Source organism: Festucalex cinctus, chromosome 16 (genome assembly GCF_051991245.1).
Source record: "Festucalex cinctus isolate MCC-2025b chromosome 16, RoL_Fcin_1.0, whole genome shotgun sequence".
In the NCBI taxonomy this organism is placed as follows: domain Eukaryota; kingdom Metazoa; phylum Chordata; class Actinopteri; order Syngnathiformes; family Syngnathidae; genus Festucalex; species Festucalex cinctus.
Window position 1 is genome coordinate 11,343,494 of NC_135426.1, and position 26,593 is coordinate 11,370,086.

Here is a 26,593-nt window from a genome sequence, read left to right on the forward strand (position 1 = left end):
AAATATGGACGCACATATCTAAGAGCCCAAGACCACAAACAACAACAAAAACAGTATTTTGTAGCTTTATGCTAACTTAAACATAACAGGAAGACGGCCATTTTGATTTTATTTTAGCATTGCATTTTTGGCCTTTCATAGAGGTCATATTTTACGAACTCGTCCTACTGTTTTTGTTTTGATGTTCTTGTCCAATCGCCGAGTCTAATTGTGCCTGGTCTCATTTTATCTCGGGAGCGGAGGACTTACGGGTTAAATGGGAGATTCCTTCTTTTCTGCACATTGGGCTCTCACTTCTCTTCACAGAATGAATAGATAATCTACTAGTGAGGCTGGCCAGGATTACAATGATCAAGGGGATCTGGTCCAGGCTCTGCCAAGTTCATAAAATTCTCTTGATCCGGTCCAGCAGCTGATTGGCTGTTTGCAGTATGTTAATGTTTGCAATCTGGTTTTGAAGAGTTGAGCTAAAAGCTCACAAATCCGTTTGGCATTGTGCGCGCGCGTATTTGTGCATGTGAGCCGGCAAAGCATTTGTGCAAAAACAAACAAACGGACAACATGAAAAGGATTTTGAGGTGATCCTTCTCCTCTGGAATCAATAGGAGGCTTATACTCGCTTTATGATTATGGTTTTAAAACCAGCATATGGAAGCATAAACAAAACGTGTCAAAATTGGCTCGTCTGTCCAGAATACCTTCAATTTGCAGCAAGGCAAAAAGTTTAGAATGTATGCTTCATTTACAAGAATACTGTAATCTCCCGCCTATTCGGGTTCAGAATTGTTCCTTTTGGGGGAACCCATCTTCAAGCTAATCGTGTAAAGCGCTACGTTCAAGGAGAACATTCCCCCACTGTCGCCGTCACAGACAAAAGCCATAAATCTGACAAGTTAGCCGCGCAGTAAAGTACCACTGTTCTCCCTCTGGGCTCAACAGATAGGTGTCGAACCACCACCGCTGCCCGTCTACGCCCTAATGTCATTTCAGCTTTATTGGATAGAAAGAACCTGGACTGCAGCGACAAGACTACTGGAAGAAAAAGTGTGCTGCACTACAGGAAGGGCGATATAGAGAAGCGTGAATTCGAAGGTTCTAAAGGCTGGCAGATGAAAGCTTCACTTTGGATGTAATATTAATTCATTCTTTGCTCTCGCGAAGCTTGAATCGGTGGAAAATGACTCATCACAAATTCTTTTTCTCTCGGAGGGAGAATGACAGCCTTGAGATTGAAGACAGGATTAGAAGCAGTGCGGCAACTAAGCAATGTGCTGGCTGGAAACTTCTTCACTCCTATACCCAAAGTAAATCACAAACAAATATTCAGTATCATTAAAGATTGATCAAGAGAATACATGAATGCATTCTCACTTGCTTTCAAAGTGTTTAATTATTTTAGCATTTTAGATTGGATAATTTGTTTATTTTCTTTTTCATAACTTATGTTATTATTGGAATAGTAAAGCAATTACTTTAATTTACACTTAACCAATAAGAATGATGTAAGTTATGTTAATGCGGTGGCTTTGTGACCACAAAAGCCATGATTTCTGTTTTCCTTTTTTTCCGAATGGAAAATTAGGAAAAAAGGAATGGCTTTGTAATGTTTTTGTCTTAACTGTGCCAAGTCGTAATATTCACAATGAACCAGTTAGCACATTTTAAAATTGATCACTAAAATGTTTCTTTAGATTTAAACTTTTCAAAGCACACGTCAGCTAGCTTAATGCTAACACACAATGCAAAATGTCTTACACATGCGAATGAAACTAGTGCTGATAAAACAGTGCAGCAACCTTTGATTAATGGCTTTTAAACATTTTTCAATTGTTTTTTCTTCTATTTAAGAAAATTTACTCTTAAATGTTTTTCAAGTTTTCTGTTAATGCGTTTTAACATTGTCAATGTACGTTCTTTTAATCATTTTACTTTTGTTTTCTATGCTCTGCTTGTGAATGTTAACTGTTTGTTTGCTTGTCTTTTCTTATGTAAAGCACATTGAGTTGCCTTGTGTATGAAATGTGCCATAGAAATAAAACAGCCTTGCCTTGCAACACATGTAGACATACAATATAACATTACTAACAGGCATATATTCTTTATCTTCTGCAAAGAAAAAGTGAATTATTGCATTACTTGGTCACTTAGTCGTGAAACTAAGACATGAATCTCCGAATACACTGCACAAGTATAGTCATACTAACATATTTTAAAGATTCGTTACTCTTTTTAAAACATTTGTAATTTAGCAAAATCATGTCAATGTAGTCCCAACATGACACTGCCTGCTCAGTTAGCCATGCAATGCTGTTGCAGGCCCTTCTAGCAGCGTAATAAGGATGAAAAGAGGTTCTGCAATCCCACAAGGGACGGCAAGAGCAGACGGGAGGCGGCTCTCTTGCTGTATTTGGTTGTTTGTCACTAAGAGCCTCGCCATATTTTGCTCTATTGCCATTGGTTTCAGTTATGTGCATTGACTGACTTACACAGACGACTAATGATTTAGTGATTTCTCCTGTTATGTGCTCCTATAGTAGGTAAAGCCTTTTCTGATCTGGAATTTTGATCAATCTGGTACTGAAAAAGCACCCAGTTCTGGGTACTACCTTTGGAAAATAGTCATACCAATATAATAACATCTGGTGGAAATTAACCACCAATCCTCCTCCTCCCATTTTATTTATAGCTTAAAGCCCTTGCAAGCCCTTCGGCTTACCGCAAGCGAGCCCAGTACCTGCCACACTTGTTCCTTGTGCCTAAACTGCATTCTGCACCTCTTGCATGTAGTCGCACTCGGAATCACTGCAGTCTCATTTTGTCAAGTCCCCTGAGCAGCTGCTGCGTCCAGCTATGTCCAGTGTCTTGTTAAATGCGTGTGATCCAGATGACCGCCTTCCTTTCGTTTTTTTTCCAGCCTTTGCAGAAGCTGTCACTCCAATGGTTTGGTCGATTGTCAATTTTGCAATTCAATGTGTTTTTGGTACAAATTTTGCCATAGTTTTCAGACTTTGCATGTTTTTAGCGATGATTTTCAAACGTGTCAAATTTATTCAAAACCGTTCAGTTTGAAGTGGCACAGTCAATCTGTAAACATTCGGACAAATTTAGGGGAATATTCACTAAAGGTTTGCGTCGCCTTTGCACGGCGCTAACCGGTAAAAATGGAGCAATCCGGGAGCACCCAATTCACTAAACACACACAGATGGAGAAATCCGTCACTAAGTGCGCTGCCAACCAGATTGCGACACGGTGCGCCGGTGTTATTTGCGCGTATGTAAATTAGGTAATGTGCATACACTTGACGCAAAATATGCCCACCCCAATGCAAATGAGACTCATTGATATGTAGCGTCTAATTCACTCATGGCAGCGCAAATAGCAACATGGAGTTTGCGTGACGCAAATAATGTTTTTGGAAAGCATGTATTAACATGCCGCAACCTCGATCCCGGGATCATGACAGCAGTGCATGCCATTTGCGGCACAACATGCACGGCCCTCTCTGATCAGAGAGACAGAGAGAGAGACATTTTTCTATGTTAGTTTAGGACAAATAACGTAACCCGGGCTGATCGGCAATGGCAGGGAGGCATTTTACGATAATTTTTACGTGCCAGGTGCATATTGTACGCCCACGCCAACCTCTGAAAATATATTTTTTTAAAACTATCACACAAATAATTTGTAATTTATGAATGAATGACGTCGTTGTCGTCCTCTCTGCTCTGTACAGCTTAATGGCGCTCGAAACGCTTACTCTCAGTCCAACCTCGCTTTCTGATCATGTCATCTTTCTCGCAACTGTTACTATAACAACCATGTTCTTGGTGCAAATCCATTGCCATGTGTGGTAAATCAGGTGCAAATTTGCTCCAAGCTGTCAGTTTTGTGGGTGTGTTTGTGCCGGTATATGATTAGAGCAATATTCTTCGTGAATAGGTGAGTAACTGGGCGCAGACTGCGGGTGCAGTTGTGGTGTAATATTTCGCGCTATTACCGGACGCAGCGCATTCTTAGTGAATATTCTCCTTCGTTTGGTATTAGAGGACATTCCTAAAATTTTAACACTTTGGCATCAGTCAATATCGTCTGTGTTTAAGTTTTTCCTCAAAGGCTTGAGAATTCCAACTAAATCTATACTGAGTTTATACTGTAAATTAATTTTCAGGTTGACCTTGGTTTCATGGAACCATAATACTAATTTACTCCCATGTGTTTTGGAAATTTTGTTTTATTATGTAATGTGGTTATCTTAACTAGTGGAAGGAAAGGCATGTGAAATAATTAGAAGTAAACAGTTGCGTTGGCATATCTTTGCATACTCGGTCTTCATTCATGATCTTCAGAATTGACGGCGAAGGCCAAATCCCATAAATCTGTCCACCCGATACTTGCAGTGGCCAAGTCAGCTACTTTACTTTATTGGAAACCGGATAAGTAGTTAATCCATCAGTTTCCACTTTCCGCCTGTTGATTGATCATGACTAAACGGTAGCTCACAAGTGATGAAACCTGGAACGGTGTCGCTTTGCCGTAGTGATCATTTGAGAATGTAAACACCGGCAGAGATTTACTGATCTGCTTCACACCTTGTTAAATCATCAGTACTTGAAGTAGTGTTTCAAAAGTTTAGGTGAACCCTGTATAGAGCTCGTCAGTGCTATCGGACCGCTCAAAGTTTTTGTAGATGCTTTAAGCCATGATTAAAGAGCTACTGATAAGCATCTTGTATCACGATGTAATAGATGATAGATTTCCTTCTCGTGCTTGTAAGCATTCCAGATCATCTTCAGTTTTCCCAAAATTTAATGAAGATGTCAGATTACATTACATGCTTTGGAACATTTGGCTGTTTAGCGTCAGCATATTTTCTATGAAAAGTGCTGCTATTTGCTGACCATTTAGAAGTCAGTCTTTATTGATCGAGCATCCTTCAAAGGTAGACAGCTCTCTGACCATTTGCTAAGCCCTGTGCTTCATTTGTGCATTTGGTTAGTATGAGTGGCTTACTGTCATATATAGGAAGGTCATCCATTGGTCAGTTTCCCTTTCTAATCTCTTTTCCATTCATGAACCCACCTCAATTTATATTGGAGCGTGCCAGGAGGAAGCTCAGTTGTCCTGAACGGTACAGTTGCCAGAATCAAAGCCACATACTGTAGCCCTTCTCCCACCATGTTCATTTGGCAGTTGTTCTGACATAATTTGTATTCGGTGAATAAATGGTTAGCATATGCGACTCACAGTTGTGAGTTTGGGTATTCACATCCGGACTTGGTTCCTTTCTATGTGAACTTTGCAGGTTCTCAAACGTGCTTGCGTGAGGTTTTCTTTGTTATATGTCAATACTCACTTTTACAGCCGTTCATTGTTTTTCATGGGACCAATTAGCATGTGTTGAATTTGATTGACACTTTGCGTGACAAATGAGTTGCTACCGCGACTGGCAGACCGCAGATTGCTCCCAAATCGATTGTGAGAGGTGTGAGGGAGCGGGGGAGGAGGTGGGGGTCAGGTGGGTTTTGTGTTTGCATGTTATTGTTATATATTAAAAAAAGTATTATTTTTAAGAAAACATAGTTCAGCTTTTTATTTCCTGAGCATTCAGAGAAGGTGCTGCATGCTGAACTATGTCAGCAGCACAAAATTGTAATTTTAGCTCGCTGATAGCTCTCTGTGCTCACAAATCAGAGATGTGGTCATGGTGCAGGTTCAATCCCTGACTTGATTTTTTTTTTTTTTTTTTTTTTTGGAACAAAGTTTCGTTTTGATGAACTAACGTCCCCAGACTGATTTAATTCAACGGTGTAACAACAGCTATCTTCCCAGGCTGTGTGGGTCTATAAAGTATGCTAATGGCTGTAAAATGAGTACACGACTGCATGCTACAGTGATTTTAAGAGAGTTGTCTTGGGCCAACACCAGCAGTGTCTGCCATGACATGATGGCGCATGTACAGTGAGTAGTAGTACACATACTCCCGCATGCAACAGTCATGCTTGATGACAACCCTCTTGGGACAAATGCCGTTAGTCCTTCCACAGATAATTGAACTGCAATGGCACAGTGCGTGCACGCACGTGTGCTTGGCCTCTCTCACACTTGGGCATTGTGCCATCCTTAAATGGTCATCCTGCTTCTTACATTTGTGTATCATGTACACCAGTGGATTTGACTTTGTGGCTTGCTCTGTGTTGAAAACTAACCAACTGTTCAGACGCGTGTGCGTTTAGTGTGCCAAGCAGAATCTCTGCTTAGTCCCTCGTGTGTGCACGGCTTCCTTCAGTTTGTTCTTTCAATTTTTTTTCTTTCCTTGCCAGCTTCACTGGAACTCTTTTGTATGGTGTTTGGCCTCGTAAAAATTACTGTTTATTTCCATGCACGTTATAAAACACCCATCCGTTTATATAGAAAATAAATGCAATGCATACTTAAAAAAAAAATAAAATAAAAATATTGCAGCAGTTTACTGGGTTCATTTATGCATTTGCTCTTTATAGGTCTCTATTTTGAATCTTCACTTCATTTCTCAATGGAACTATCAGTCATACTTCAATGAAGGCATTAATATTTCAGCCCAGTGAGGCTTGTGAGCTCTAAATCCTTTCCCCGACACAAAGAGGGAATCTCCTCATTGCTGTCTCTGAATTATTAAACCACTTGTCAGCGTCATAAATGTGCCTTTTAACTCACGTCATTCATAATTGCAGTTATAAGAAGGCAAAAACAAAAATTCCGCATGGGATAGCCTGCGACCAAAGTTCAAACAGTGGAGACGACCATGTTTTTTTCTTTTTTTTTTCTTCTTTTCCTAAAGAAAAAATTTATGTTAAGCATTATTTATGAATTACATTTTTAATTAACGCCATTGGCATGGTAAAGTGTATTTCTAAACATACTTGTTGAACTGAAAACATTACAAAGTACACAATAATTAACTTTTCCATGTTGAAGCTGTTTGAAATCTGAAATCTGATGACAAGAACAAACAGGAAACAGAGATCTGTGATCTTTTATGGAATAATTATGAAACTGAATTGAGAATGTGTGGTTCACTTATAGTACTTAATAAAAAAAACAAAAAAAAAACATTCAGATTCAAGAAGACATATTGCTCCATCTTGTGATTGGCTCCCTGATTGACTGTTATTAAGCGGAGAATATGCTCAAGTGCATGAGACACGTCCGCTTTCAGCGCAGCCCTTTTAAGGTGATTCAATCGTTTGCATGCCCTTGTGCTGGCCTGCTTTCTCTCCAAGAACGCAACCTAAAAGCCTGTGTTATGTTATTTGCAGATTCCAAAACCGCTCAGAGTCAGGTGTGAATATATGTGAGATTTGTGATTAGATTAGTGAATGTTGTATTGTGTGACATCTTCCAAGTATAGTCCACATTGAAGCCATCCTGGTAATTGCAAATGGGCTTGCAAGTGGACGTAGTCTCTCGTCTCCTCCCATCTGTGCCTGCTTGACTGTTGAAGCTAATTGGTGCAATCAGGGGAAGTTTGGGTGGAGCAGATAACTCTTCAGTGTGCTCTTGGCACTCAAAGCATGCTCGTATCGCATCCGCTTTTGATCACAACAATCTCTTGGGATGGGGGCTCGGAGAATTAGGCTTTCCCAGCCTTGTCTTGTTTTATTTACAGCCTCTAATGGAGTGTGTACACATGACTTCAGCACATCGCAAACTTCAAGGAGGAGGGAGATCCCATCCTTTGTTGTGTCCTCCTAACTCTCGTGCTTTTTGTTATTTATGTTTTTTGTCGTTCTGCTTGTCGTCTTGTGATGTCTTCCCTTTGGTGGGACTATTTCAGCGTCCCTCGCCAATTTTCAACAATGCCCTTTCTTGTTTATTGTTGATCCCTCACTTGGCATTCTTGTTGTTGTTGTTGTTGTTTTTCAAACTGCTTCCATTTTGGTTACTCCTGTACTGGTACAATGGAACCTCCAAAGTCAAACAGAATGGGTTGACTCTCAAATGCAAATTAATATTAATTAATGAATTTGTTAGTTAATTTCCTTCTGCCATACAAACAGGAAGATAACTTTACTGGCTCATGATGAAACTGGGGGCGTAAAGAATAAATTATTCATTCTAATTAATTGTGGTTAATCAAACAATTGGAACGTCTAATTAACGCTGAATTGTCATTTTAATGCAAAAATATTGTATTTATTCTGAATCATTTGACTTTGACTGCAGAGAAACATTTGAGAGGTGGGAATTCATTAATGTGAGGCTTTGCAAGGGATTCATCAGAATAAATTTTATTTTGATTGATTTAAAATATTAAGCAATGTTTTTCCAATTTCCAACCATCTATAATTTATTGTTCACTTGTAAATTACTTTTTGTGAACTTTTATCCTGGAAAGTGTGCACAACATTTGAGATGATTTAATAACAAAACCGTCAGCCTCACAATAGTTCATTATATTGTTGTGCGCCTCTTTTGGCCACACAAATGAGCCTTGCTCGTGTTCTTCTCATCACTTCCACCACCAGGCAATTTAAACAAAAAATAAAAATAAAATAACTTTCCATTGTTATGCTTACCTATGAGCAATTCAAAGACTTCAATTCCACTCTTATAATGCTATGCTGTTTGTTTTTTTATGGTATTTGGAATAAATAGACAAACACTATAGGGAATATTGTACAGTAATTTCATTTCATCTCTTGTTGTCACGTCAATGGCCACAAGAGGGTACTATTCTACTAGCATAATATTGCTTCTCAATTCTGTAGAGAGTTTGGGCTTATTAATATTGTGGGGGTTCATCATGAGTTTGCAGGGAGGAGAAAAAAAAATCAAAAGGTTGTTTGGTTGTGTTACACTGTTGAGGAAATATCCAAGGAGGATTGTGAATCAATTCAAAAGAAAATTTGTAATCACTATACAGTTATTGCATCTTCCTTTCAACCACTAAAACTGATCTGTTAAATTCAGCAGTTGGGCAAACAGCTAATCAACACGATGGCTTTGCTCTAGCGCATTCTGTATTCAGTTTCACCTTGTTATATGTTAGCATAACAGTTAGCATTTTAGCTCATTTTAAAAATGATACCTTAACGCAATGTTAGTCAGTCAGTTTTAGCACTTTTTACACAGGTTGCCATCCTCCTATAGTATACCAGCTGTTAGCATGTTAGCAATTGAGCTATTCTCTTTCTGTGACATGACACAGGAAATGTAAAGGTAGATGTGAAATTCATTTCGCTCTTCCTCAGCACTTTCTGCATACAGGTTGCTATCCTACCATACTTTAGCACTATTATTGTAGCCTACACGTGTTTAATCACTTCTCAGGTGGTTAAGTAGGCCAACCAGAAATGAAATTCTTGTCCTCGAGTATAGTAATGCATACTAAGATACTCTTGGTTCTGGCATCCTTCCTTTTTTATATTAAATTCACTTCACACTCTGGTGGGAAAAAAAAATCCTTAGTTTTGATTTAATCTCAATCTGCTGACATTTATTCTTAAAAATCCTTACTTTTTTATAGCCGTATAATTGTGTATATTAACAATATTGGTAAGAATGTTTTCATTCATGCTGATTCAATTCTCTGTGTGAATATGAACTTGGATTGCATATTTGAGGGCGAATGAGAGCATTTCTGACAGGTAAAATGATGAACTGCATTGCCGTTGTGTGTCAATCAAACAATTACCCGTGACATGAACAGTATCTCCTGTTTATCCACCCTTGTGCATATGGGTTAGCTGAACGTGGGTGTGTGGGTATGCTGGCTTATGTGTGCTTGAGGCACATCCATTTGCGTCTGCAGATGGGTAACCATGACAACTGCAGCCTGAAGCAGGAAAACGGTGGCAGCAGGCGCAGCACAGTGCACCATCTCTTTTTTTCCTCAGTAGATGCGGCCATTACATGTCTCTTCATTTCATCTTCACCCTGCCCTTTATTTGCATCTTTTTGTCATTGAGAATCGATGCAGTTTTTTGTTTTTTTATATACGGTAACTATTGTAACGCTATGGGTCATCATGTGGCGGCTCACTTCAGAAGGGACAAAAACATCCAAATCTGATGAATAGCAATTTGCAATCAGATTACTGTTTAGCACTTTGTAGATGACTTTGAACAGATGCAGGGTGGCACACAAAGCTACACTTTATATTTTAATAGCACTAATATTTTGATCAAAAAGATTGAGCAGATTAAAATTCAAAACATCGCCAAATGTGCTATAAAATCATCTTTTTTTAGTCTCACAAATATTTGTATCTTAAGTCAATGTCGAATAATGTACAAAATGAGCGTTGTTACGTTACAGACCGGATGATATGTCATCTTGTGCACAGAGCTCTCTCGAGAGAGTCATGACTACCTTGTCCCTGTACGGTTTCAAGAAAACATGGAAAGCATTTTCACGGCCATGGATGTTTGTGTTGAGCATTCACTGGTTGTTTAGATCACTGCTTGATATTCACCTGGAGTGCTGCACAGCACCACTGGAAGCACGCTCTGCTCTGTGAACAAAAAACAGACGTGGAATTGACTTGGCACTTTGGGGGATGGCATCCAGGTTTTCTTAGTTGTTTTCTCCAATATGACCTGTAGATTATTGTATGTTTAGGGTCACAATATTTAAATATTATCTTAATAATGATTACAAATAATACATAAAAAAAAGATTAAACTAGACTGTAGAAAAATACAACCCAAATATGTTTCTTTCTGGGACACATCAAGCCGCCATGTGCAAAGTAGAGTGGAAGGTTCTTGACTCAGCAGCTGTTAATAATACACCACAATTAATTATGGATGGAAGAATAAACAGCAATGACAAGGAGTTATTTTAAGGAGAAAAACAAGCTATCAGCAAGAACCCTATAGAAGCCAAGCATAAAATGTGAGCTGTCAAGTCGGTCCAGGCGATCTTTTTATGCGTGGTCTGCTGAGACAACAGACAAAAACAGAATAAACAAACGGTTTTAGGGGCGCCAATTCTGTCCCGGGTCAAGCGCTGGACTCGCAACCGGACGAGGCATTTGGAGGCTGAGTGCTGAGGAGCTTGATGTTAAAATAGCAATTTCACAATTAAAACAGAGGGTAAAGAAGGTTAGGAGGGCTTTCTAATGTGTGGACGTGAAATTGCTGCTGTCAGACCAGCTGATATCTTGCAATTGAACACGCATTCAGAGTCTGCCTGTGTTGCCAAGCAACACATGAGTTTCACAATGTGTTTGCGGTTTTTGGGAGGTGAAGGGATGCAACGAGCTGTACGCTGTAAAGTACACGTTGCAATAAATTTCATTGTAAATGCACTTACTTTCTATGTATTATTAGAATGCTAGCAAGAGGAATGAAAGATTGTTGTGAAGTTTTTAGTTTTCATTCCTTCATTAGTGAACTCTCCCACTGTCACAATATGCTGAAATGATCTAGACACAAAGAAATGTGGAGTTGAAAGAAGTTTTGTCTGGTGATATGGCATGACTCCTTCTTGTGACTGGCTCCAAGTCAGCCCTTATATCAGGGGTGCCAAACTCATGTTAGCTCAGGGGCCGCAAGGAGGAAAATATATTACGAAGCAGGCCACATCGGTAAAATAACGATATATAACTTAAAACAAATTGCCGCCATTTATAAGCAGATTTGTGGGCCAGGCCTAAATTATGGAGCTCAACTGTAATCATGTTCGGAAAAATAACACGAATGCAAATAGAATGCGACAACACTTTGCCGGTATACGTTCCGGATGTGTAAAATCGACCTGTTTTGCATATATATTGTTCCCAGAATACATTTCGTGGCGCAGTTAATGACATTATAAGGACGTTAATCCTAGTCCTGTCTATTTGTGTTACCAGTAACTGAATTTGTGTCCTATTTAACACATGTTGGTCAATGATTTAAAATAATAATAATAATAATAATAATAATTAAACAAACTGTAACTTTGTGTGTAAAACAATGACATCCAGGTTGATTCTCCCGTAGAAGTTGCATTGCTCATATGAGAAATTGTGAAATTACAAATTTTATATATTTTGATTGTGACCGGCTGATTAATTAGTCCAACATTATTCTTCTTATTATTATTATTATATATTTTTTTTATTTTATTTTATTTTTTTTACTTTACAAAATCATCTCGCGGGCCGGATTAAACCCCTTTACGGGCCTGATCCGGCCCGCTGGCCGTATGTTTGTCGCACCTTCCTTATATTATTCTGAAACTCCAATATTGGATTGCTCAATAGTGATCATTTTTGTTTCTGGCATTTGAAAAAAACATTTTGAAAGTTCTCCCACTTTGCCTGCCCTAATACTTGCACCACTGTGCTTGCCTGTTTGCACTAGATGTGCAATTTTAAGACGCCATCTTGGTACATTTCAGGTTTGATCAATCACAATGTTCCTTTTAGATTCCTCTATTTGCATTTACTCCTCCAAAAATATTGCAATATTGCCCGTTTGAAAGACACAATCTTGAATGCGCCAGGTTTGTAGATCAGCTTCCACATCTTACGTCATACGACCCAACTTTGCCACATCTGAATGACAACACAAGTGCAGAATAGCAGACGAGGGGAGAGAAAGGCAGGGAGTGCTGTCGAGCAGCATTGCTGCCATCAGTCCGAGGAAAGCCCGTGAACGCGGCTGCCATCCTCCGGGCTCCATTTCACTCCTTTAACACCTTCTGCTATTCCGCCGGTGAGTCAACAATCTGCTGTTCCGTTTCTGATATTTGATGTTTGTGTGCAGTAACTGAATCCGTACGCCATGCGGTTGGATCGATGCCGACGCAATACTCACACAGCCTGTTGCCAAGGCATACTCCGTTTTGCTTGTGAAAAGAAGCTGTTCCACCGTGGCTTTCTGCCGGTTCATTCAGAGGTGCTGATTCACTACAAAAGCAATCGGCGGAATGAATATTACAATTGTATATTATTTGATTTGAGTAAAACTAAGTGAAAGCTCTTTTAAATGTATTTTAAAAAGGACATCACTATTTGGTATCTCCATGTTAAATCCCTCTGGTTTGCTGCCTACCACTTAACAGATCATAATTAGAGATGATGTCATGCTGCCGAAACTGAGTCACTTACTTGACCTATTTGTGTGTCCATAGTGATGATGCCCGCTTGTACCGCCCCTCAATTTCAACATGAACTCACATTAATGCAATTGTAACATTTGTGTGTAACACTCTACCAAGCAGGTGTTGCCACTAGCGATGCTAATAGCTCTGCAAGTGAGAAAAATGTCTTATTGAGGGTAGAGGGCCATCAATGATCTTAATGGTGAGTCTGGCAGGAGGAACAATTTGAAAAAATGCACTGAAAGCGCACGGGGTATATAATATCCTCTGAAACTCATAAAAAGCACTTGCAAGACATCTTTCGCTTGCTAGTTTGAGCAAAAACAAACAAATGCTGCAATATTCTTCATAACACTCCATCACTTGCACGAAACCAATGACTACTTTCCTATGAGCCAAGGATTTGGCGCCATCTTGTGGCATCATAGGATATTTACAGAGAGCACAAAAAATGGGGAATACGTGAATTTTTCAGTTGTCAATTACTAATGACATTCTTCCTTATAGACAATGATTTTTTTAAAGGTAAATACAAACCTTTATTGTCATAAAAAGACAAACGATGTATTTTCCAAGCACAATCTGCCATATTGTCACAGTGCTGTGTGACCTTTGTTTTCCAACGTTCTTTTATTTTCCTTCCCCAGTCACAATGAGCGAAAGGTGACGTGTAAACATCCTGTGTCAGGAGCTCCCTCCCAGGACAACTGCATCTTCGTCGTGAATGAACAGTAAGTCTGTTTTCAGGATCTCGACATTCACGAGGTTAGCCAATTCTCCACCAGCAATCCAAGGGACAGAATGGTAATATCAATTCCTGGTACATACTCAAGGACAATCCTCCTTAAAACCTGATCGATGTGTTTTTGTACTGTGAAGGGAATTCGGGAGTGCCCTCACTGTTCACGTACGACATGCACACAGGCCCAGTTTGAATCTGAGCTGACAATATTGCAGCACTGCACTAACATTTCTTTCGAAAAAGAAGAAAAGAAAAAACATCAACCCATTCGTTTAAAATATAGTTTTAAAAGTGGAACACGTTAAAATGGCAAAAGTAAATCTCTTAATTTAAGTACACTGTGTTCTCTATCTATTCTACACGTTATGACATGCACATCTTCATGCCTGTTTTATACTGTTTTATGTCATTTTCCATCGTCATCCTTTATTTTTATTTGACTGAGTCATGGTTTTGCATTCTTATCATTTTGTCATCTTGTCTTGCTCCCGTTCTTTTAGTGTGAAATATGGAAAGCTTGTCCATCCTGACAAGCCGCTCGAGGCTGACACCAGGTAATAAAACGTATCGCTACAAAAAGAGCAGCTTTGCCTTCAGCTTTTCACTCAAGACTAATCATTTGAATACTCCATGGTGGAACAGGATGCACCTAGTGTATCTACAGGGTGGTGAAAAGTACTTTAGAAGTATTTTAGTAAATGAGTGAATTGCTTTTCACCCACCCTGAAACACTTGTATGCAAAAATGTTGTGAAAGCCCACACTGTGGTTAGTGAAATAACATGAAACTGATGAGAATTGGAATTTGCCAAAATGCATCATGGACATGTCACAAAGCATCTGTCCTTTGGACAGATGAGATATTACTAAAGAGTTTTGGTCAGGTTGAGATGAATCATCACTTTTGATAATCATCTTCAAAAGGTTTTGCTACTGCCGTGGTGCAATTTGTCGCAGACTAAATTATCCTCATCTTGCTAGCAGATACACAAACATCTTTATGGAGCATTTTTACTTCCTTTGCAAGTTTTCATTTTTATTTCTTTCATCATACGACTATAATCCCTTGAGGTGAAATTTAATTCTACTGTAGTTTTGTGTTGCGCAACATAAAGACAGTCTGCAAAAAAATGAAGCAAAAAGTGTCACTATTCTCAAAATCAGTGCCATTAACAAAGAAGGGTATCCAAGGTAATGCTAATCACCTTTACAATTCTTCAGTCTATAAAAAAGTCTGACTGTCAGGGTTACCTGTTTGACAGCTATAAAACGCGACACAAAAAGGAGAGAAAACACTCAGTTCAGGGCTCGCGAGGAGAGGAACTGACTGATACAATTCACTCCTGCACTCTCTGAAGATTCCTCTCCTCACCCTCTCTTGATTTTCCACGCCCCTAGTTACATGGGTGTTCCAACCCTAAAAATGCAAATGCAAGACATAGCTGGAACACAGTGTACTTGTTTGTCTATGTCTTGTGCATGTGAGTGGAAGATTGCTGAGTACATGTGTGGTCAAGTTTGCAATCATTTTTTTAACAGAAAACAGGCGACCTCAGCAGACTGGCTCGAACCATTCTGCTGCGTTAGATTCTGTGGTTCTTCAGCTTTTGAGTCATATTCAAATAGCCAGGCTATGTGAATGTGAGTGGGAACAGAGCAAAGCCTTCTTCATTGCAAGCAGAAGCAGTCCTTCATGGCAGCAAATATATGATAAGATAACATATATGGCTAGGCTATGTGAATGTGAGTGCAAAGCAAAGCATTCTTCATTGCAAGCAGAAGCAATTCTTCATTGCAGCAAATGTATGATAACTTATTATTTACAATTGTTCCTACATTGTCCATGGGTGAAATGTTTCATCCATCCCCGTGTGTCTCTTACCTTGTGGCAGGACGGCTCCAAAGACAGAGCAGGAGAATAGCGGCAATAAAAAGGAACGTCCCATGAGCACCATGAGCGAAGCGTCCAACTACACAGGTGGCTCAGACAACAGCAACTTCACCGGGAGCCCTGCCACCACTTTGACGCACTCCTCTTCATTCACGCGGGTCAGTGTACGTCTTTCTGGTCTCACTCAGAGGTCTGCCCTTCTTGTTTATTGTCGAAGATCAAAAGCTTATTGAAATAAGTCGTTCTTGTCGTTTAACTGGGGGCCATGTGGTGGAATTAAATAAAGTTAGGACTGTCAATAATTGGTTACAGAGAGGGGTTTCTATGTAGGGTAGTGGGTGATGGAGTGCAGGTTTTCCAAAGATAAATGATCAAGAAGAAAGTTTTTCCTTTGTGTGATGCTTATATTGGTTTTGGTTTGACATGGTTTCGGAGGACATGAATAAGCTTCACACTTCCTTGAGTCAAAAATGTTGTTCCTCAAAGGACTTCATGCTGTTTGTTATATAAAATGCTGATGCACAAATTGCATCTTCTTGCTTTGTAAATGTGGACCTGAAATTCAAATCAGTCTTCAGGCAGTCATGAATAAGTGGTTCTTGCTTATACTGGGTGGACGATTTGAAAAAAAAAAAAAAGTGTAAAATCTCATATGCAGTATTTCTGTATTCATGAGAAGTCATAATTTATAAACTTCAATGGGCCTCCATTTTCTGCGCTGCTAGGAAAAAAAACCTGGATGGTATTTAAAAACAAAACAAAACTGGAAAACAGAGTCTAAATTATGAATTTAAATGCATTGCTTTTAATTTAAAATGTAACATGTTGTGACGTGGGGGGAAAAAAAACTCAGCTGAGCAAAGATATATTTCTTTCTTGAATTATGGTAAATTTGGGAACTTTGCCGTGGTGGCGTGCAAGCATAAGGTCGACCCAAACCAGGCAAACATTAACTCACCGCTTCGCTTCGCCGGTTTTACACTTAATGTATTCATCATTGTCCATCCATCACATTTGTTGTTGATCAATGTTATCACACTATTCTAATACTTCTTGAATACTGTTGCGATGCCCTTTAAACATTAGCAGATTTAGATTATTATGCTGTTATGACGCAGTAATTCTCCTCATTTTTATCCTGTATGCCACGGTATATAAAATACATTTGTAAACAACATCTTTTTATTCTGTAACTATTTCCATGTTATAGTTTTTTCTTTTTATTGGTATTTCTTGGTGAAAGAGGAAAAATATGTAACATGTCATATAGAGTACGTATTTGTGTATTCATGAGAAGTCATAATTTATCAACATGAATCGACACAGTTGTGCAGAGTCAGGAAAACATTATGTATTTGAATGCTTTCCTTTTAATTTAAGAAACCTCATGTTGTGACATAAAACAAACCTAAGCTAAATTACCATAATAACAACAATAAGATGACATCATAAATATGTTTCGTTTGAACTCACATGTCCTCGTCAGTGTTTGGTGTATCAAAATCTAGGCTGCATTAAAAAAAATTTAAAAAAAAGTATTGAACAATACATTTCCATTTATTTATTTATTTTCCAACATTTATTTCCAAGTTATTTGATGAATGTGACCCAGTAGTTGCAAATCTGAGACAATGGGACATTATGTAACAGTGACTCAAAATCATCATCATTCAGTGGTGTGATCATCTTTTTTTTATTTATGTTGACCCAAAATGTAAATATTTTCTATGGCATTTTCAGTAAGTGCAACAGTTTATTTATATATCATTGTGCTGTTTGTTGACATCCAAAGCCAAAAATGTATGAAGTTGTATTGCTGTTACAAGAAATTCAACATTGATTTACAGTACTTGATTCACAACTGTTGTGTCTGTATTTATTTTCTATTTCAACAGCCCTCAAGGTCTTCCAAAAAAGTTCACAACTTCGGCAAGAGGTCCAACTCCATCAAGAGGAACATAAATGCCCCAGTGGTGAAAAGCAGCTGGCTTTACAAGCAGGTAAGGCCCAAAGCGCAAAAATGTGGAAGAAGAAAGAACAAAAAGTTGTCATATGTGTATAGCATGTGAGCAAGACTAAATATTGATTGATTTCTGTCAAATTTAATCCCGAAGGACAGTACAGGCATGAAGCTATGGAAGAAGAGGTGGTTTGTTCTGTCGGACATGTGCCTTTTCTACTATCGCGGTAAGCAGATGTCATAAATTAGAAATTCGATGTGGAATTCACAGATGCTAGGAATATGGTTATCAAAATGTCATTTTTTCACCCATCATGTTTTTAAATTGCACAGAAAATCTTCAGCAGTTAAGAAAACATTTGGATCCACTTTCTATAATAAAATTGATGTTTGATTTGAATTTTGGTCTTAAATTTAAAACACTATTGAGCAAAGTATTGATGATTTTGCTTCCATCTTTGAAATTATTATTTTTATGATTTGTTGCAGATGAAAAAGAAGACAGCATCCTGGGTAGTATCCTGCTCCCGAGCTTTCACATCTCCATGTTGTCGGTGGATGACCACATCAGCAGAAAATATGCCTTTAAGGTAATAAATAAATAAATAAATAAAAAAGCCTGATAACTGATGCCTGAATGTTATGAATTGTGTCGTTCGTTGATCAATGTCACAATTTTCTCATGGTGGCTGACACAAGCAGTGTGGATTGAAGTCATCATCATGACAGCCAGCTGTTTAAAGTGGGATTAGGCTCATGTTTAGTTGTTAAATTGGATTGTAAAACGCCTCAACCCGCTGTCACACAAATCGAAGATGCCAACGGAAATCGCGTCAAGGCGTCGTGCTGCTTCTTTCTGAGTGACTTCATCTTATCTCTGCTAATCTCTTTCTGCTAGGCCACTCACTCCAATATGAGGACGTATTATTTCTGCACTGACACGGCCAAAGAAATGGAGTCGTGGATGAAAGTCATGACGGATGCTGCCCTTGTCCACGGCGGACCAGTCAAAAATTCTGCGCTGACTTGCCCGCAGATTGACATGTTAGTTGTCGTCATTCAGCATTACTAATGCACATTAGCAACAACTGTCTCTAAACCTTTCGTACATGGTGATAGGTTATAATTGCATCTGGTAGCGATGGTCCAAGATCTGAGCATGTTCCAACCCATAACAGCGTTGCTCATTTCATCTTGTCTTGCATCCACAGGTTGGACAAGTTGAAAGTCGACCAGCCGGCACCTCAGGAGTTGAACAACATGTTGAACAAGCGCATCTTCAACCGACCGGAGCTCCAGAACAACGAGCGAAATCGCGCGCCCGCACGTCAACATTCCCTGTCGCGGACCGACGAGAAACGAGCGAAAGACGCCGATAAAGTGCACGGCGGGATTGAGAGAGATTACCGCACCTTACAGAAAGATGGAGGGAGGTATTGCTTGAAGCAAGACTGCGTGAGCTACATGCTTCAAAAGGACGGCGAGAAGTATCTCCTACACAAGGACGGTGAAAGGTACTCCATTTACAGGGACTCGGACAAGTGCTCTCTTCAGAAAGTGGATGACAAATACAGAGCGACTCCAACAGATGAGAAAGTTGGTGACAAGTGTTTTTTGTCCAAAGATGACGACGCATTTCTGTTGCAAAAAATGGGCGTTAAAGAGACACCAAAATATGTCCCTCAGAGGGAAGTGAGGCGGCAGCTCTCATTGAAGGAGACGCAGAGTAAATATGGAACATTACAAATTGTGGACAAATACAACACTTTGAAGGATGTTCGGAAGTACAGTACACTCAGAGAAGGAGATAAATACGCCACCCTAAGAGACTTGGAAAAGTATGCCACCCTTTGCCATGGGGATAAACGCCGTTTCCAGCAAGATGCCCTCCAGGCGGCCGCCATGTCCGCTTCCCGCCAGGGCCTGGCCGCCGCACTCGCGCTGCCGAAGCCTGCGCAGGTCAACGGATCGGTGGCAGTCGACCGAACGAGTGACTGCAGCGTGACAGCGGAAAAGCAAAGCCAGGCCAGGGTTGCGGCGACTCCGGGTCCGGAACCGGATAGGGGCGTGTCCACAGCCAATTCCGTTCAGCAGTTGGAGCACATGACTCGTAGAACTCGCACAGAAGACGACAGAAGAAGGTACGTTGATTGCAACCATGAAGTGGTCATATCTTGTACAACCTACAAAAACTGATTAATGAATAGTTCGCACAATTTACCCCCTCCAAAAGTATCGATGTGCTTTCTTTGGACCATGGTTATTATAGTTTTAGAATTTAACATGCTAAGCTAATGTTAAGTTAATGCTAAGCTAATGTTAAGCTAATGCTAAGTTAGCACACTAAGCTAAGGCTAAGCTAATGCTGTGCTTTAAACAAAACAACAATTACCTGTTATCGACATCGGCTTTGTCTAAATTATTGGTTCATCAGTATCAGTTGAAAATAGCGTTATCGTGCATCCCTAATAAAAACATATTTCTAATTGCACTAAATACACAACTTATATTACTGGTTATTGTTATTACTGGTTATTATATTACTGGTAATTACTGGTTATGTAATTACTTTGTAATTTTAACATCATTTATCCTTCAATTTCCCTCATAGGCATTCAGGTTAGCATTCAGCTATTAGCATTCAGCTTAGCATTCAGCGATTAGCATTCATTTTCTCCAGAAATTGCAGTTAGTCTAGTTTTAGTTTTTATTTCGTTTTGAATGTTGTTTTTTAAATGTAGTTAGTTTTAATTAGTTTTTAGGGTGTTGCTGTTAGTTTTTATTAGTTCAAAAAAAAAAATGTATTACTTGTGCACAGTATTTAAAGAACACCGTAGGAGCGAGGTCATCTGAAGGTGCTTTTCTATCGGTTGCTGCTAGATGATGTCACTTCTATGTGACACACTTTCAAATGTCCTTATTCCAGTTAATATAAAAATAAATCTACTTAAGATCGTTTTTAATATCATCCCCAAGGCTCATGCATTAAATGAATTACCAAAGACTAAAACAACGGACATTTTTGCAATAATTATAGTTAGTTTTGTAAACATAAAATGTAATTTCAGTCAGTTTTCGTTTTTTAAAAAGCATGTTCGTTTTTATTTTATTTCGTTAACAAAATTGTTTTTGGAATTTTTGTTTTGTTTTTTTTCGTTAGTTTTAGTTAACTAAAATAACCTTGCTTTGGACTTATACGACTGCTCGTCTTGTGCAAGATTTAAAAGCTTTTCAGCCTTCCCACTCTCTCGTCTTTCGTCCTTGCTTTGGCCTTGTCATCCAGAGGGAGCTAAAAGCTTTTTGTGTCCCTTTTGAAGTGTATCTCAGCCAGGGTTGCTGTCTAGCTACAATTCAGTCAGCAATTCAGAGGAATGTGTGTTCTGCTGTCGGTGTTCAGTGCGGGTGTAGCGTGAATGTGAATTCAATGTTAAATAGGAGACACTAGTTTGCTAAAAGGCGTAAAAGGTAGCGTGTTATGCTACACTGAGTCATCTAACGCATTTTCCAAACAATTAATCCGACTATATCTTCAAATGCCCCTTATAGTTACTTTGTAGAATGCAGTTGCAGTTGACTGCCTGTGGGATGCAGTAATAAGCAAGAAACAAAAAAAAAAAAGTATTAAGGTTTGTTACACACTGTTCACTCAACAGTGTTATCCACATAGCTTCAGGAACACAATGTCAAGGAAAAAATATGCATACTATATTTATGAACAATGCACATTATAAATGTTGAATTTTGCCCTTACAACATTAATACTTAAATATGTCTACTAAATAAGACTGCTTTTATTTATTTTTATTTTTTATGATTTTGTAAGCTTTAGAAAGGCTGTTTTTAAAATAATTTTTTAAAATAAAAAACAAATAAAATAAATTAATTAATAATAAAAAAAATAGCACATTTGTTAAATAGAATCCTGAAAAGATTCTTTAAAAAAATAAAGTTTGTGGTCTTATTATATTTTTCAATAAAAGTGAACTTTGTTCTTAAACATCACTGTTATCAGCACAATTCTGATTAAGTGGCCAAAAAGGGGGTTATTTTTATGTTAGGCCGGGTTGTTGATTTCTGCTAAATGTAACTAAAGTGACATGTAATCTAACTTTTTAAAGCAAGAAATCAGTACAGTAACTAAGTTACGATTTCAAGGTAATGTTTTAAATGGATAGAAAAGGGTAGAAGCCCCTCGTCATGTTTAATGTTTCAAGGAGTGACGGACAAGGACATACAAGTTGATAATCAAGAAACAAAAGAACAAATCCAGAGAGAGCAGAACAATAATCTCCATTGTTCTTGTGTTTACCAGTGTTTCATCCTACCAGACGTTACCCCGAAACATGCCCAGCCACCATCCCCAGCTTGTCCCCAGATACCCAGAGGGCTACCGCACGTTACCCCGAAACAGCGCCATGAGGCCCGACAGCATCTGCAGCGTGGCGGGTTCGTCGTATGATCGGGCTCTTCGGCCCGTCTCGACCGGCGCCGTCACGGCGGCCGAGAAGAGGAGGTCGATGAGGGACGACACCATGTGGCAGCTGTATGAATGGCAGCAGAGGCAGGCCTTCTCCAGGCAAAGTCTGGCTCAACCAACAGGTAGCCATCATCAGTAGCATGCGCAAATGCAAAAAAAATGTGAGGGCTGTCCAATAATATAGATGTGTAAAAAAAAAAAAAAAATCTGTACAATACGATCCTCATGCCTTTGTGTTTTTCTGCAGGTCATTATGGCACCCTTCCCAGCACAAAGACAATGGGCAACATATCCGAACACTCCGCCGTCCACTCCATCCCAACCTCGCCATCTCACGGCTCGTTAGCCCTCTACAACACTCTGCCCCTTCCCTGCCAGCAAGGCGTTCCCAACACCACCAGCTCCCACTCGGAGGTGTCCTCACCAAACTTTCGAGAAGATGGGACGCTTGAGCGTCTGCACAGGACACACCCTGCCAAGGTAAAGGGCAGGTCATTCATATTTGCTAGCTCCGCTAGCCTCAACTGTGATACAGTCAAACACTTTGAAAAACATGCACTAATACATTGAGTGTGAACAAGAGCAATGGACATTATACAAACAGGGTTACAGTGTCCCGATCCCACTGTGTTTTCAGTACATAATCACATTTTTCCAAACTGACAAACTTATCATTTCACAATATGCATCAAGAATGTTTCCCAAAGATGTATAATATGAAATGAACCCAACTGTCGCTTTCTGTCGGTGTAAAAAGCAGGATTCAAGAGGCTTTGCCATTCAATGATCTTCATCAAAAACTAGGCTGACCTTGAAATACTTCTTGTTTTCACTCGTCTTTCAAATTTACCATTTCATAATTAAATTCCTGCCTGCTGAGAACCTTTTTTGTCTTTTTTTGCCATTTTTTTTTCTCCCTCAGTTTGGAAGCACACTTGAGCGGCGTCCTGTGGTGGCTGGTGTTCCTTCTCAGCCCATTACTCCTCAGTCGCTGCAAGGCAAAACGGTGAGTCTTGCAGGACTTTTTTTTTCACACATTTTTACAGCAAAGATAAACCCTTTCCATTTGGCATTTGCGGTCTTCAGTTTTCTCACTACTGCTTGTCACTACTGGCTGACATTATTTTTACTGTGTCACAAATAGGGTCACCAGACAACCTATTTTCCCCTGAATTGTGCACTTTGGCAGAAATTATTTCAGCTAGCATCTTCTGTATTCTACAGAGACCCTCTGGTGTCAGGGTCTGAATTTTTTTGGGCTAATCTGTACCCACAGTTTAGCAATCTGTTCCCACAGTTTAGTAATCTGTACCCACAGTTTAGTAATCCACAGTTTAACAATCTGTACACACAGTTTAACAATCTGTACACACAGTTTAGTAAACCGTACCCACGGTTTACTAAACCGTACCCACGGTTTAGCACTTCGGTGTCGTCATGTAATACGCATGCACACGCAACGTTCGAGTGGTTGGTTGACAGCAGTGTTATCAGCGAACGGCTGCTTCTTTTGTGGGTACAGATTGTTAAACTGTGGGTACAGTTTTTTAAACGGTGGGTACAGATTGTTAAATTGTGGGTACAGATTGTTAAATTGCGGGTACAGTTTACTAAACTGTGGGAACAGATTGCTAAACTGTGGGTACAGATTAGCAAAAAAACAAAACTTCAGAGCCTGACACCAGAGGGGCTCTGTAGTATTCTGTTGTGCCGTGACTCATCTTTCTATTTGTGTAACACAGTTATCAGATGTTTTCAAAAAACAAATATAGACTTTCTGTGCTCTTTTTTTTTTTTAATGTATCTGGGTAAAACTGCATTTTGTGACATTTGAACATGTGAGTTACGAGATTCGTAGGTAGATAAAAAAAAATAACGGAGAACTGAGTTGTCATAATGCCCACAAGGGTTGTTATTTTCTCATGAAGACAGCCTTTTAAAAACCTGCTGCACAGACGATGTTTTTTTTTTACCCTGGAAGTAGGAACGTACTGGATGTGTTTTGAAGTATCTGTGTATGTGTTGGCTTGGCCTGGGACTCAATCTTTCCAGGCATTGGCTGCGTTACAGGTCAATCATTAGTGTGACTATAAACATATGAAATGTTTGACATACTGGAAAAGAGGCAAGTTGTTACATAAGAATCTGGATTGGTATTGTTTTGTTTCAAGTCCATTATGTATGAGAGTAAAATGTCATACGGTAGTTGAAAGCACCCCATCAAGCCCTCACCGCTTGCTTAACATTCATGAATATTTCATTTGCACACAACTCGGTGATATCCTATAATGTATGACAGGCCTCCTCGCGCTTTCTGAAATATTACCAGTAGTATTGTAATCATTTGTGCATTTGTCATGAATTTCCTGGTCCTGGTTTGTTGTTGGGTTGTGATGAGCTCATCCCAGACTTTTACGCTTGTGAGACATGAGGCACTTCACCACGCGGTGTGTTGTTTCCAATGTGGCAGTTCATTTCTCCTCTGTGTGATGCTCCACGTAGCCTGAGGAACTGACACTGATGCTCATCAAGCTCCGCCGCCAGCAAGCAGAGCTCAACAGCTTGCGGGAGCACACGGTATCCCAACTAATGGCCCTGGGAATAGAGGGGCCCAACCCCAAGGTCAGCACTGAGTGTATGTATGTGTGCTTGTGGAAATGTGGGCGCGCACGGACCGACGCGGTCTTTGCTGCTGGGGTTTGCTTTGACGGTCCAAACCTTGCATTATGTGCAAATGCATGTGTGGAAAGGTGGCTTTGCTCTTGAGACGATATGAAATTGAATTTGGTTTCATTTTACTGGAATTAGATGAGGTGATTGAGCCATTCATTGTTTGAACTGGAACAGAATCAAATGTATTGTCGTTGCACACGCCACGAGTACAGAGCAACGAAATTCACTTAAGTTACAACCTGTCCAAGAGACATAAAAAATTATTTTTCAGATAAGACAAGGAAAAGATAAGTAAGGGGGAGGGGAAAAAACAGCCCCAAACTATACGGTAGTCCTGTTAGGGAGGAGCACATTATAGGTTTTTGGGAAATAAAATAAAAACTCAGTAATTGTCAGTTGGATTTTATTTAATTTACACACCAAAATCAGTTTCATATTGGAAGCATTGCAAAAGTTTACTGTAATTTGTTGTTGGTGATTTTTTTTTTTGTGGGGGTGTTGGTGGTGAGTGGGACGTGTATGTGTGTGTGTTTTAAGCATGAGTACACGCACACATTTATGCATATTAGCACCGCGACAGCGTTGTAATACTGCAAATGCGTCATAAGAGATGCATCAGACATTTTCCACTTGTATTATCTCCACCAATGAGCTGGTCTTTCTGACAATTTGTACTCATAATTATCTGATGGTTGAGCATGTTTGGAGAGCAAAACTAATAATAACGACACTTGTGTCGATACAATTGTAGTTTTATTATCCACAGTTCTGTCTACATGGCACGTTTTCCTGTTTTGGATGAGCATGCTAATTGTTGTTGATCATTAATTCTGTTAATTGTCAGTTGATCCCATCTTGGAGCTATTGAAGTATGTTTCAGTATACTAATGAGCTGCAACCAGCAAAGGTCAGAACTGGTTTTCCATCTACAGAAGAACAACGTGATGTCAGAAATGAGAAGTTGAGCATTTACAAAGAAGTCTGCTATGGGAGCCATTATTCTGTTCAAACATATAATTGCTATTATCAGAGTTTAGAACATTCAGAGAGCGATTATCTAATGCCTTTGGCAATAATAACAATAAAAAAAATACAGAGAGACAATTTACGGTTGTCTGATTTGAGAAATAGATGCGCTGCATGTGAAGTTATTGCCTAATAAAAGCCTCTTTTCATTCTTTTCTTCCCAATGATGAAATCAGTCGAATCCTTGAACCCATTTTACCAAACAGAGCTCGCTTTCTTCTTCTTCTTTTCCCTCCTTTTCCTGCTGTCACTGCAGACTGATGTTCTTTCCCATCATCTTCAGAGGAACCTTGTTTACCTGGACAACCAGGTGAGAACAACCTGACCTTCCTCCATTTGGAAATGAACAAATAATTTGACACATAATTGATGTTACACACGCGTCAACGAAAAAAAAGAATCCGGGATGGTCAGAGACAGAACTGAGTAACTGATGAGACTGACCAGTCTTTTGCCAGTTCCAAGTTTATTTCTGTGACCATTGTGGGTTTCTTCTTCTTGGTACCAGTTTAGCCCACATACGTATCTTATTTGGTCCCAGTTGTGAAGAATAGTCAGATTAGCGCAACAAAATGAACAGGTAGAATATAACTGAACTTATGTAGATAATACTGCACACCAAGCGACCATAATTGGAGCGTGTCTGTTTCAGATAGTCCAATCAAGTCTGCCTATTTAGTACCCTGCTCGGTCTATGCCCCGCAATGCTTTGTCTGCAACCCGAAGTCGATTTGAATCCAGTTAAATATGCCC

The 26,593-nt window shown here is 39.4% G+C and overlaps 1 protein-coding gene across 19 annotated transcripts in view; it reads left to right on the top strand.

Annotated features, from left to right (window-relative positions):
• Nucleotides 1-26,593, top strand: part of LOC144003185 (pleckstrin homology domain-containing family A member 5-like) — a 51,141-nt gene that overhangs the window by 12,169 nt on the left and 12,379 nt on the right. For 7 of the 19 annotated variants that reach the window (XM_077499136.1, XM_077499150.1, XM_077499152.1 and 4 more), the window contains exons 4-16: nucleotides 13,720-13,803; nucleotides 14,315-14,368; nucleotides 15,706-15,862; nucleotides 17,600-17,704; nucleotides 17,819-17,891; nucleotides 18,154-18,254; nucleotides 18,563-18,708; nucleotides 18,876-19,805; nucleotides 21,977-22,263; nucleotides 22,389-22,621; nucleotides 23,064-23,147; nucleotides 24,644-24,763; nucleotides 26,097-26,150. In XM_077499136.1, coding sequence (XP_077355262.1) covers nucleotides 13,720-13,803; nucleotides 14,315-14,368; nucleotides 15,706-15,862; nucleotides 17,600-17,704; nucleotides 17,819-17,891; nucleotides 18,154-18,254; nucleotides 18,563-18,708; nucleotides 18,876-19,805; nucleotides 21,977-22,263; nucleotides 22,389-22,621; nucleotides 23,064-23,147; nucleotides 24,644-24,763; nucleotides 26,097-26,150 — 2,428 coding nt within the window. Of the gene's footprint in view, nucleotides 1-12,578; nucleotides 12,685-13,719; nucleotides 13,804-14,314; nucleotides 14,369-15,705; nucleotides 15,863-17,599; nucleotides 17,705-17,818; nucleotides 17,892-18,153; nucleotides 18,255-18,562; nucleotides 18,709-18,875; nucleotides 19,806-21,976; nucleotides 22,264-22,388; nucleotides 22,622-23,063; nucleotides 23,148-24,611; nucleotides 24,764-26,096; nucleotides 26,151-26,593 lie in introns of those variants that run through there. The other 12 variants (XM_077499151.1, XM_077499146.1, XM_077499147.1 and 9 more) reach the window with 8 other exon arrangements.